Below are 13,435 nucleotides of genomic sequence, written 5' to 3' on the forward strand. Positions count from 1 at the left end.
TCTACATCTGTTATCTGCTAACTCCCTATGAGCCCATACTCATGGTTCCTAAATACTGACTGGTCACCACAGGTTACTGGGCCTTTTCTGTCCGGTTCCCTCAGCTGTGGAACTCCCTGCTGGCAAACAAACTCAGTGTCTTCCTTCAAATCTCTTTTATCTTAGTGCCTTTTTTAACTATTGGTACTGGTATTGGTTGTAAGTTATCTATGTCCCTATTTGCTACCCAGTTTGGAGGGGGGCCTTCCATAATTGTATAAAAAACAGAGCATGAGTCAACTATGTTGATGAATAAGCAGGATAAAACTTTATTAATCAATAAAACTTTGCTCTATGACAAAGAGATATCATTGTTCTTTTACATAAATAAATGGTGTTTACATCATCTGTAATACCACTGATATCATTACTGTACAAACAGACAAATAATAATTCTGTTACATAGTCAGCTTTACTGTCATTTCAGTTACACATTTCTATCTGTGTGTGTGTGTGTGTGTGTGTGTGTGTGTGTGTGTGTGTGTGTGTGCGTGTGTGTGTATGGCTGCAATGCATTCGTAACCACTGAAGCTGTAAGGGTTTTTATGAGCCCATGCAAAGCCTATAGTAACAGAGTGGTTAGTATTGCTATCATAATTTTGTAAAATTAAGTAAATTGAATGGTCTGATGCCTTTTCTGGGGCAATAATGTTAATAAGTCCATTCATCAATACAAGTACAATTAAGATACACAAAAAAGAGCGGACATATGGTCTCAGTGATTTGGCACAGTTCATCAAGCTGCAGAATTTGACATGTTTCTGAGATGTTTATGAAACAATTACATGAATTGATATTTTGTGTCAGATGATGATTTGAGGTTTGAGGTTTTGTGTTTGTGCAAACAAGAAATGTATGTTCAGGGGGCATTTTTCACACATCTACAGTTTTTTCTATTGAGATGGAGCATGAAAGTCAAAACATTTCAAAGGGCAGGGGACATTTTTTTTTTTTTTAAATGAATCAGATGCAAATATTACTGTGGTGATTGGGAGAGTTTACTCTTGCACTTACCCAATGATTTACAGTGAATGCAACAGCTTCAAAGACCCCCCACCACTAAGTAATATAAGGGGGCCAGGGCCACAATCACAGTACTCAGCTAAGGTTTCTGTAGCATGAATGTGCACAAGAGAAGTGGCATGAAAATAAAACAAAGAGCAAAGAAGAGAGGTAGAACGGACTTTGTTGCCAAGATCAAAATAGTCTCCAGTTTATCTGAACACATTAGTTTATCATATGAGCAATAGAGCTAGTAAAACATACTGTTACTGTGACTGAGTTAGAATTGCTTTGTTCTGTGCCTTGTGTGGTGGTGTCCGCATGTAAACACTGTGCTTTGCTTGTAAAAGTCATTGTAGAGATTGTCTTCTATGCATCAGAGACAGGGGAAAACATTACAAATCAGTGTGCTGTTGGTGAGTTGAAGTGGTGTGAGATTCACACCCTCAGTTTCTAGCTAATCCTTATTCTTCACACAATGGAGCTAAAGATAATACCAATAACTTTGCACCTTGTCCAGTATATGTGAACTCAGAGTTGATAATTACAGTGCAGAGAGGATGTAGGCCCCTTCACAGTCACTGTCCAAGGCTTTGTAACTGTCTTCAGCCTGGGATAAATTTAGACTCTCTCCCCTGGATCCAGTGCACTGAATACTAATGAATTCTCTTGTCATGTGGCTTGCAACCACGAGGGGGCTCACAAGCATCATGGATTCACATTTGCAGAAGGAAACCTTAGGCCTCCAACAGTTTATCTGTTTACACATAGGAAAGTACCTATGCATTATTTATATCAGTTTATTTATAATTTGATTAGACTAGCTGAATTTGTATAAAATCAATGTTTGAATTGTATTAAAATTCATGAATCTAATTGAACATTTAGAGATGCTTTGGTTAGACAAAGGTATCCTCCAAGAAGACAACAATCCCCACATCAATTTTTTTGTTTTCTTTTTTTCATAGCTTCTAATAAGTGATATAAAGGAAAATTGTAAAGCACAGCTGAGCCTTGGACAGTGTTGTCGGATCACACCTACAGTCAATCTGAGATTTCCATTTACAGTGCAAAAACTTACAGTAAGACTTGTCATTTCATTTCACCAATAATCTACGGTAAATATATAAAGCAACATTTACAGTATATGCGCACTAGAGTAAACATTTTTTAAGTATATGCAACACTGATCATCCTGTACTTTAACTATGAGCTGTCTACTCCAAAAAAGCCTGTTATGTTGGCCTTAAAGCGCTATGACTATTTGTGACTGCTGTTACTGACGCACCCAAACTGTAATAAACATATTTACAGACTGTGTGGTTTCTATTTACATTCTGTTCATTGCACATAATAATGAATGATAACAATGGGAACATGCAGAACAAATAGGAATCAGCAGGTAAGCAGACACAGGAAAAAACAAATCATATGCAGTGTAAATCATATTCCCACAGACTTCTTTATCTTTGTCATTGTGCTTAGCTTCATCTTAGGTTTCATCTTTCCCATATGAACATTGCAGTCAAAATGGGGGGGAAAAGAAGAATAAAATAATAAGAGTAATTAATACCCCGACTGGATTCAATACAAAGTGCCACAGAGAAAAGGATAAATAACAGGATTATAGCAAACTTTCCTGCAGAGTTATGCAGTGCCTTTACATTTATTAATTATCTAAGCCTGAAAGGGTGATACAGCAAAACCACAAGATAAATATTGATGTGCTTTTTCCATCTTACCCTTATAAAAACTTAGCTATTGCCTGGTAAAATTTTATTTTGTCAATGTACGTTTCAAGTAAAAAAAAGGATCAGAATGGACTTCAGTAAATAACTGATTTGTAAACAAATCAAACAAAATTCTGTATGTACAATATATGGCAAGGAAACACACAGGATGTAAAGTCAGAAAACAGCAGTTATGACAAAGCAGCAAAGCAGGTTAAATACCCTGAAATCATTTACTGGTTCGTTTTTAATCACCCAGTATGGGCACTGTGCTCAACTGTCAGCAACAAACACTGAAGCAGCAAGAAAAGTTTGCTAATTTGTGCTCGGACACATCACATACAGTGCAACGGACTACACAATGTAATACGAATGCAGTAGGTCAAATAACATAAGCTTTGTGCACTTAGGTTTATAGCCATTGTCTGGCAAATATTTGTCCTTAGTGTCTTTTCTGCTTGATTTTTAGTTGTAGAGGTTATAGATGAAGGCCGACCTCACCGTGTTCACTGGTGCTGTTCACCTTTCAGAGAACGCAGTGTTTGCTGACTTGGCACTGCTTACATGCTCTCTTTCTGAGTCTCTTCCTCTCTGCTTTCCACTTCCTCTCTTCTTTCTTTCAGAAACAAATTAGGATGTATAGTGGCTGAAGGGAGGAGGCTGGTGATGTGTTGACTGGTTCTGCTTTGTGTTTTAGGAAAGGAACAGCTACATAGCTATATTACATTGGTGGAGAGTTTGGCTCAACATGGAATTAATTTCTTTTTTATATGTTTTCTACATGATTTGATACATTTTGATTTTGATGTTGACCGAGACAACAGCTGAACCCACAAGGACAAATTAATATACTGTAGTTTCTTGCAGGGTGACAATTGAGATATGTGAATGGTGTCATCTTAGCAGCAGCTACTGTATGTCCAGTTTGAACAAATGTAAAATGCTTGCTGGTTAAACTTGTGGTTTCATGGACAAAAAGTGAAGAAGAGCAGAAGAAGAAGAATTGAAATGAAATACTGTCGTTCCAGGAGGAGGTCTTCAATCTTGTCCTTTTCCAGCAAAGTCCCTCAGACATTGTGTGTGTGTTTGTGTGTGTGTGTGTGTGTGTGCGTGCGTTCGCATTGATGTTATTGTCTGCATGTACGAATGTGCTATATACGGTATATACATCATATGTGTATATATGCATGTGTTTGAGAACAGGGGTGTGTAACGTCTGAATGTATGTGCAGCTAAAGTGTGTTTATGAAAGACAGAGAGAGGAGGGAAGGAGGGAAGGAGGGAAGGAGGCATCCAGGTGTGTGGGTGTATGTGTGTGTGTGTGTGTGTGTGTGTGTGTGTGTGTGTGTGTGTGTGTGTATGTGTGAACCTGCTCGTCTGCTCAACACACACACATCTCACTCAAAGCGTTCGTAGTTCCTTGTCTGCCTCACACGGGGCACCATGTCCCTCAGGAGTCTGTGGAGACAGACAGAAAGTAAGAGTGTAAATGTGCAGAAACTAACCCATCTCCTCAGACTGTTTTGGCACTTATCACTTCAGCTAGTACAGAGCTGTCAAGCTGACATTAGAATCTGGCAATAATTGAATGTGGATAAATCGACCGAGCAGAAATGATGAAATATTTAAGATCAATAGGCCAAAGAAATATAGATTGAGGACTGCTGTTGGTTTATCTCTTACTTGATCCCATATGCCATAATGATGAGTCCAATGAGAACTCCGATGGTGCCATCCAGAAACCAGACATCAGCGTGGTGCTTGAAGACTTCAGCACTGATCAGAATGGAAAATCCCATGATAGATCCAACCATAGAATTAAACCCTGAGAAGCACAAAATGTGGCAAATATTATATCTTCTCTTTCATAAGTGGTACAAAGACATGCACATAGACAATAATCCTTTCACCTGGAGACAAAGTCTATTGATGACATTTTGGTAAGAAGTAGATTAGGTAGATTGACACCACTCTATGTCCCAGACTGTTTCTTGGCTGGGAGTAGGGACTTTCTGGAAGTCAGTTGTCACAGCGAGGTTGCCAGGTATCCGGTTTCAGAGGTGCTAGTGGGTGGATTTTGTCACCTTTGGAAAAAGCTAGGCTAGCTGTTTGCCCCTGTTTGCAAACTAATAGGCTTCCTTACAAACATGAGAGTGGTATTAATACTCTCATGGAAGTATTCGCGAGAAAAAAAAGTGTATTTTCCAAAATGCGGCAGTATTCTTTTAAACAGACCTTTTGCATGTATGTGAGAAACATTGTTTTGAGTTATATTTGGTTTAAAACATTAATGGCTGTAGACGACAAAATTGGTGACTGCACTTGAGTTACTCTGTATATTCTCTATATACTCTGATGTTCTTTTATAATTACATTTCGCCTTGTGTGAAAGCTTGCACAGTGGGTTATTGTCTCGCCTGCAGTAAGTGTATAGTCTTGTGGGAAATAAATCCAGGCTCTGAGAACAGCAACCTCAGGTTTACTGGATTGATGCTCTGTGCGCTCTGAGACCCGGGGATAGCAGTGTGTGTCTGTAAATGTGTGTGTGTGTGTGTGTGTGTGTGTGTGTGTGTATGTGTGTGTGTGCATGTTTTCATTGTCATTGAAGCCCCTTTGACCACACATCCAAAGAAGTGCTTATGCATGTGTCTATAAGCAGCTAGTGTGTCATAATCACTTTTTTCAATTCAGTTCTGCAAGCAACACACATATAATTGTCTACACTTCTACTCCACAACATTTCAGGTGGAAATACACAGTTTTATAACTGACAGTTATACCTTCTAGTTAGAGTGAGCATTTATGACAAGCATACGAAATATTCTGTGTTGTTTAAAAAAATGAAACTACCCAACAGTATATAATAGATCAATTATTAAATTAGCTCCCTTTGGACAGGCTAAAACACTAAAATGCCTCTGAAAAGTAAATGCTTCATTAATAATAATCTAATAATTATAAAACCCTGTCAGGGACCATTTTTCTGCATAATGAGCACATTTACTTTTGATACATAACACATACATACATTTGCCACTGCTCATAAAAGAGTGTTAACATTACTTGAGTTACTTACTTACAAGGGTTATATTTTCTTCTATATTGAAAGGAAACCCAGATAACACAGAAAGTTTAAAGAAATGACTAATAAGTCATATAAGTCGTGTATACACATATCTCTGTGTGTGTGTGTGTGTGTGTGTCTGTGTGTGTGTGTCCTACCATCAGTGATAAGTGCCCGACTAGTCAGCACTCTTCCCAACATGAACTTGGCCACAGCCAGCACAGCACATGTGAATCCGCTCACTATGGACACACTGAAGAGGAAGTCATCCTGAAGAAAGACAGCGGGAGCGAAGACAGGAAAAACACAATTGTTGTATTAAATAAATTACAGATGATACAAGGAGGCAAAGCAAAACACAATACATAACAAACTAAGAGAAAGAAGGCTACAGTATGGCTGTGAAGGCAGAGACAGAATGACCCACCAATAATAAAATATACAGGCTTGACTTGGTCAGCCAAAGGTCATATAGATAAGTGCAGTGAGAGTCTGGTGTTTTCAACTTCAGACTCAAAAAGACTCAGCAAAAACCAACACTTGACCCAGGAGTATCTCCCTATCAGATTTAATTGGCCCAACAGGGGAACAGAGACAGGAAGGAGAGAAGAAGAAAGAGAGAAATTGGTATATACTGACTATAACAAAAAATTAGACCTCCATCCTGCCAACCAGCGTGTTGCAGCGGTGACTAGTGTGGGCCTCTGCTTATACAAATACATGTAATGTTGTCTCTCCTGGGTTGGTGTGAGTACAAATATATAAGCATGATCTGAACGTTTTTTTAAGTTGTCATTGTCAGAAAAAACTTCAAATATCTTGTTTTCTTTGATGAACAGTCTCTGATGAAGAAGACCAATAAATATTCACATTGGAATTGGTGATTTATTTTCCACTTAAATATGACTGATATGATAAATGATTATTGACAATGAATTATCTGTCAATCAACTAATCCATTAACTGACAGATTGTTTTAGCTTGTATGTTAAAATGTTTTTTAATACGTTTCCTATTGGCTGATTATGTTTGGTGACCTCGTGTAATTTCAAGGAAACACATTTTTGTGTCTTCACTAACAGAGTAGAGTTGCACATTGGTACATTTTACATTCATAAAGCATGATACGTTGCATCGTGGGATTGTTAGCAGAAAGTGGTGTACGTGCCATGGAACTTTTACATTACATTGTAAGAAGTTCTCATAGTCTATAGACACATTTACAAAGTCAGAATTTAGAGACTAAAATAGAAAAGCATAAGGTAAATACAGTGTACTGCCCACTATGATACACACGCACGCACGCACGCACGCACGCACGCACGCACGCACACGCACACGCACACACACACACACACACACACACACACACACACAGCATTAGCCCTTGATTACATGGGCAGTTTTCCCCTTTTTACTCCCATTTACCTGAATTACATAGAGACAAAGGATGAAGAGCTTGTGTTGTGTTGGTGTATTTTACAGTTAGGAAACATTAGAGAAGCTGATATAGCTCATAATTTGCCTTTTATTTAATGTAATTACACCCTCACTTCTCTGATATTTAGTGTATGTGCTACATGTTTCCAGTAGGCTTAAAGTCCTTTACGGGTGTTATTTGTTGAGGAAATCTCATCGAGACCTGAATGTCATCTGTGTGTTGCGGCACACATGTAATGTGTTGCCCTCTCTTTCTCCAGCGGGCAGGGAGAGCCAATCTCAGTTCTCTGTGTTTAATCAGGCACTAGACAGAGACAGCCTGCCATGAGAGCAGCAAACCAGGACGTGACGCGAATCAGGATCCCTGATTTCCTGCGCCCTCTGTCCTCTAATTCGGATTTTACAGCCTGATACTTTTACAGTATTCACACCTTAATGCAATTTTATTCAGGATGTTAAATTCACTTGTGAACAGTGAGATCTCCTAGAAGACGAAACCAGAGAAGCAAATTTAGTCCGAAACGTCGTGTTCAGACTGCAGATTCTGCTGCTCCTCTTAAACGTTCCATTTTCTTTCTCTTTTAGTAATTTCCATCTGTCTCTTTCTGTCACGCACGCTGCCCTGTAAACACGTATAAACTCAGCACATACACAAATCACTGCTGATATGAAAAATCACCTCTGACTGCTGTCTGATGAAAACCTCAGTGAAGAAGTCTCTTTTATAACAAAAAAAAAAAAAGCCCAAGGATGGAAAGAAAGATTGTGAATGACAAAAATGAAAATCTGAGAATGACAAAGCAGTAAAGATAGACATGATAATGGAGGGAGACGGGCTGGGTGAGCTGGTAGAGAGAGGTTAGAGAAAGAACATGGGTATAGTGATGAAAGAGGGCCGAGGGAAACAATGAAAAAGATATGGAGGGAGGGGGCAGAGAGACAGAGAGTGGAAAAAAATAATGAATGAGGTTGCAAGGGAAGAAAGTAGAGAGAGAGAGAGAGAGAGAGAGGGAGAGAGAGAGAGAGAGACTGGATAAATGAGGCAGAGACTAAGATGAAGTGCGTCCACAAATCCAGCCAAGGCGAGCAGCCGGTGACAGTACCTTACATAAAAAGCCAGAGCCAGATGGCTGAGATCTCTCTTAAACACACAGATAATCATTTACATGCAGTAGGTTATATGCTAAAAATGATCCACCATAGGATTGGACCGGGATGAGTCATCCTCTCTCATAACCTTGAGTGGAGACCAAAGAGATTTCTAAAAAGGTTTGGATTGTGTTACTACATATAAAAACATAGATATCTATTTTACTTAGAAATACAAAAGAAGCAGAGCTAGGTAAAACAGAGAGCGTTGGCAGGAAACAAGACTGGATTTAAAGGAGAAAGTGTAAAGAAGGCGAGCGAAATGCTGAAGGAGAGATAGAGAAAGACAGAGAGAGAATGTCAGGGACAGACAGTGGTAATAGGCTCTTGCTGGCGTCAGGAAGCTCCTCTGAGACCTAACACCCACATCTTCTATTAACATAATGGTGCTGGAGCATCAAACACAGTCTTGCTGCTGCCCTCAACTTGCTGATGGCCTCTGTGTCCCGGCTTTATGTCTTTGGATGTGTGGTTAAAGGGGCTTCAATGACAACATGCACACATGCACACACGCACACACGCATGCACACACACACGCACACGTTTTGTCGAGTACAGATATTTATACAAACTCATATTAGATCTCTGTATATTGACCGTTCCCTTGAATCTTATTAAATCCTTTTGTCTGAGGCGTATGTGTGCGTGCGTGTGTGTGTGTGTGTGTGTAAATCTGGTGACCAGTGGGTCAGTTAATATATGGTAGTAGCACATTAGCACATCCAGGTTGTGCTTTGGGAGACTTACATTTGAGTTAATCCAAAACTATTCGGACAGAATGTGGGGCAAATTTTAGATGTGGCACATGGTGTGAAATGCCGAGAGGTGAAATTGTTTCAACTTGAGGGAAAAATTCAACAACGTACAGCTACAAGAGGCAAAAGGAGAGAGACTATCTATACACGTCTGCCTGCACAATTAAAATATGAACAAATAGGTGGATATTTTATAGCACCTATTAAAACGGTCTTGTTCAGAAACACTATATTCTGCATTCACTACTTGGGGTATCAATTTATTTGGAATTGGATAGATAGATGATTAGATGTCATGTAATTCAAAATCTACCTACATCTATAAGCAAAACAGACCATTTAAAGTAGTTGATCTTGCGGTCCAGCAGAGGGCACTCTTAAAATTTACTATCAGCATGTTCTATTGACCTACCATTAAACTAAGGTTGTAAATAAAAATGGAGGAGGAAAGTGGCAGGCTGGGCCATGCTGACTCTGAAGCATCTGAAAGCGGGCCGCGGAAGTATTGTGGGTTCTACACCTTAGTTGGCAAGATCGCCAACAAAGACAAGGCTGTTTGCCAACAGCGTAAAAAGTAGCTGTCTGACTCTACAATAACAATGAACCCGAGGACTCCACTGTGAATGAGTGGAGCAATGTCAACTGTAGAACCTCGTCACCAGGAACTTGCAAAAAGGCCATCACCAATAAGATAGCTAGATTTATATGTAAGGACACACAGACCATTAGCTTTGATTCAAGAGAAGATTTTCACAATAAGGACAGAACTGGAGCCTCAATATAAAAATAAAAGTCATATGGCAGACATAATGCAGTTTTATGACACAACAGGAACATTTATAGCTTGCATTTATAACTGTGCTATTTACTGCATATATCATAATGAAATAAAAGAACATTTAAAGTAACGATATTATACATATATAATATCATTTCACAATATCCCACTGATCAACGGTTGAAGGTAATACACCAAGTAAGGTACGGAGTACACCAGAGAGGAAGAAGGAGAAGGAGGAAGAAGACTGAGAGCTGATGTAAACATTGATATAAACAATGCAGGTTTGAATATATTACAAAAACAATCCGCTTTGTAAATGGATTATGAAGAAAGGAAATTAATTCAACAAATACGTCAGGCCTCAAGTATATAGACAAAACTTTTTGGTTTGTTTACAAGGCATCTCCATAGGGGAGCTTTTAAGATACACTCTGATTTTGTTAAAGGGCCCAATAGTGCCCCAAGTCTCAATTTTACTCTCAGCTAATGCTGTTTTAAAATTCAAGTGTGTGAACCGTGCTGAGCTTAAAAACATGAACAGTGAAATGTGAAGATATTTTGGGGTTTGGGAGCGCTGCTGGCTATATAACAACATCAAGAAGTGCATCTTCAAGGTTTGAAGCTACATAAGAGGAAACTTAAGAGAACTATGTGTTTTTGGAGTGTAAAAATCTGGCTTCCCTCTGTGCCTTGGCTTCACTGGTCAGTGAAACAGACAGATGGTGAGGGTTAAATCATTTACAAGCCTAATAGCAAGTTTCAAAGCAGAGAACTGGAAAGGATAAGATGGGCACTCCCTAAACAGTGTGTGACGATGGAGGAGCTGTAGGAAGATGAGACTATTTCGGGAACTTATTCATATTCTTAACACCTCCAGAGAGAGGTAGAGAGGTGGAAGGGTGGGGTAGGGGTGTGTGTGTGTGTGTGTGTGTGTGTGTGGGGGGTGTGTGTGTGTGTGTGTGTGTGGGGGGGGGTGTTGACATTAAAAAGAAAGAATGTGAGCGCGTCAGTGTCGGCGAGGAAAAAGGAACAAAAGTCAGGAGGAGGGATATAAAAACTCTGATGTCAATAGAGCAACAGCGGAGAGCTAAAAAAAGATTCCTACCTCACAATGATAAATGCTGTGTGTGTGCTCGTGTGCGCACGTGTACTGTATGTGTATGCACTGATTCAAATTAAGCTCATACGGATCTCTAGGCTCTTGTTTATATTCATCTATTATGGGTGTTTGTATAAAGGTGTGTGTGTGTGTAATGTGCATGCTGCCATGAACTCAGACACACCTGCAGCCGTGCCTCACAGTCACACTGTTGTTGGGGAAATACAGTAGCTAATGAGTTGTGTCGTTTTCATATAGCGCTGTGGGAAATCGTAAGACCCAAGGTTAAGTTTGAACAGCTGCATGTCATGGCATTGGTAATCCTTGAAAAGGTGAAGTTTTAACCTTGAATTCTACAGCACTTAAGGAATAGATGAGAACATCGCTGAGCAGGATCAAAACTGCTAAATGTGAAACCCTTTCATAACACATAATCTGATTTCAGGTCAAATGTTTTAAAGCAACACTTTGTTACTTTTTGAGGTATGTTTTATCTTCATATTCACTGTGCTGGTATGTGTGAATGGTCATGTGAAGGACAAATAAACACGTGTTTTCCCACTTGCCATCCAGTATATGCGCGATGTATTTGTGCGTTCCAGGCCAGAACACTCCATGTAGGAAATAAATATAGGAAGAGCTTTCACAGCATGACATTTAATTGACAGCTATATCACCTAAAGACATCTCATGTAAAACCCCTTTTACACTAGACAAAAAACCCCACTAAGACCTGCTAATAATATTTAATATTTAATATTTGCAGCAATTCATTTAAGTCTTTGAATTCTGAATAAGAACTTTGTGGATTATGTAGTGGCTGTAAAAAAGTCCCACAATAGAAAATAAGAAGTGTCCATGGCATATTTTCTACTAACCACCAACCAGTGTACTGTTAGCGATGATGCAAAATCACTGATGATTCATTCAGGGAAGGTTCAATTTGAGAGCATTGAACATATTTGTGTACTTGAGTATTTTCTAATATGAGCATAAATCTTCCAGGGCGTAGACTTGATGTGTTTGAGTGTGTGCGTAGGTGTGTGTGTGTGTGTTTTGTCTTACCACTTCTGGCGGCATCTTGGTCGCCAGATTATGGATGGCCTTTCCAAGGATGCATACGGAGGAGAGAACAAACACAATCCCAAGGATCACACACGCTCTGTAACAGACAGACAGAGAGAGAGCGAGAGTGTTAGGTTGTTACGTCAAATGGAGCCGAAGCAGAAACCTACGGGGGTTAACACACGAGCAGCCACACTTTCTCCCAGTTCTTGTTTTTTTTTCTCCTGCATTTGAATCATAATCACTTTTCCTTTTTCCTGCTGCAGTGAAGACTGAAATAAATGTTCACAGAGAGTTGACATAAAGAGCGATAGTGGCAGTGGCAGTGCCTTTGGCAGTTTGGCAGACTAGATACGTTTTTTTTTCTCCACTTCCATATTATGACATTATAATATCTAAAATAACAGTTGCACAGTTACCCCTTCCCCATTGGTTTGAATTTTAGCCAAGGCATCAGTATAACTTGACATGTAAATGTAAGTAATGACCTCATCAGTGATATGAAAGTGGTACCGATGAATCAATTCCTTTCAATTATTTGGAGTTCATTTTGCAGGCTATAAAGAATAAACAGTTTTCCAGCCTTTGTCAGAGCATATGAGGGAGGCAATTTGTGATGTTTGTTTAAAGAATGAAGGGGATAATGATGTGACTGTTTTGGGGGGTGGGGCAACAAGATGCTTGCACACTTCCTCGCTCTGGCAGCAATGGAATAAGTTATGGTAATTCAATACATCTCCATCGCTGGGTCCTTTACAGTCTCTCTTCCTCTGACACAACTGCTGGGCCCAAATTACAATATGTGTCTGCCATCTATCTCACCTCAGAACAGAGACACAGTATTTTGACAGGTGCGGCGGTGTGGTGTTTCTGCTTTACTGACTTTGGCAGTGCTTGGTCATAATAAAACTCCCATACTTCACAGAGAAAACGCAACTTTTAAAGAGAGAGATGCTTCACTCGAGAAATCACTTTAATTTTGGAGTTCCAGAAAGACAAAGGAAACTGTTAAAGCACACATGCATTAAAAAAAGTAACTGTGACAACAACAAGACTTCCAATTACCTGCAGACAACATAGCTAAAAATACAATGGGGGAAAACCGGGATCACTTCAGTCTCCATCCAACAACACCATCATATCTCTTCATCCATTTGCCCTAATCTTGTTAAACATGGGGGGAAATATCCCCCATCTCTCTGTCTCTTCTGCATCTGCATTGTTTTTTTTCTCAGCTATCTGTCTTGCTATGTACTGTAACATTGAAGTCTCCATCGGTCATGTGGACCAACCTCAAGAAACTCATTGACT

The 13,435-nt window shown here is 39.5% G+C and overlaps 1 protein-coding gene across 1 annotated transcript in view; it reads right to left on the minus strand.

The window, feature by feature from the left end:
• Window positions 1–284: 284 nt before the first annotated feature.
• LOC130178108 (transmembrane protein 163-like) overlaps window positions 285–13,435 on the minus strand; it is a 61,581-nt gene continuing 48,430 nt past the window's right edge. The window contains exons 5-8 of the mRNA XM_056390226.1: window positions 12,125–12,221; window positions 5,994–6,105; window positions 4,455–4,596; window positions 285–4,229 (exon numbers count right to left, since the gene is read on the minus strand). Coding sequence (XP_056246201.1) covers window positions 4,169–4,229; window positions 4,455–4,596; window positions 5,994–6,105; window positions 12,125–12,221 — 412 coding nt within the window. The 3' untranslated portion in view covers window positions 285–4,168. The remainder of the gene's footprint in view (window positions 4,230–4,454; window positions 4,597–5,993; window positions 6,106–12,124; window positions 12,222–13,435) is intronic.

The sequence above is a fragment of the Seriola aureovittata genome, chromosome 11, assembly GCF_021018895.1.
Source record: "Seriola aureovittata isolate HTS-2021-v1 ecotype China chromosome 11, ASM2101889v1, whole genome shotgun sequence".
In the NCBI taxonomy this organism is placed as follows: Eukaryota; Metazoa; Chordata; class Actinopteri; order Carangiformes; family Carangidae; genus Seriola; species Seriola aureovittata.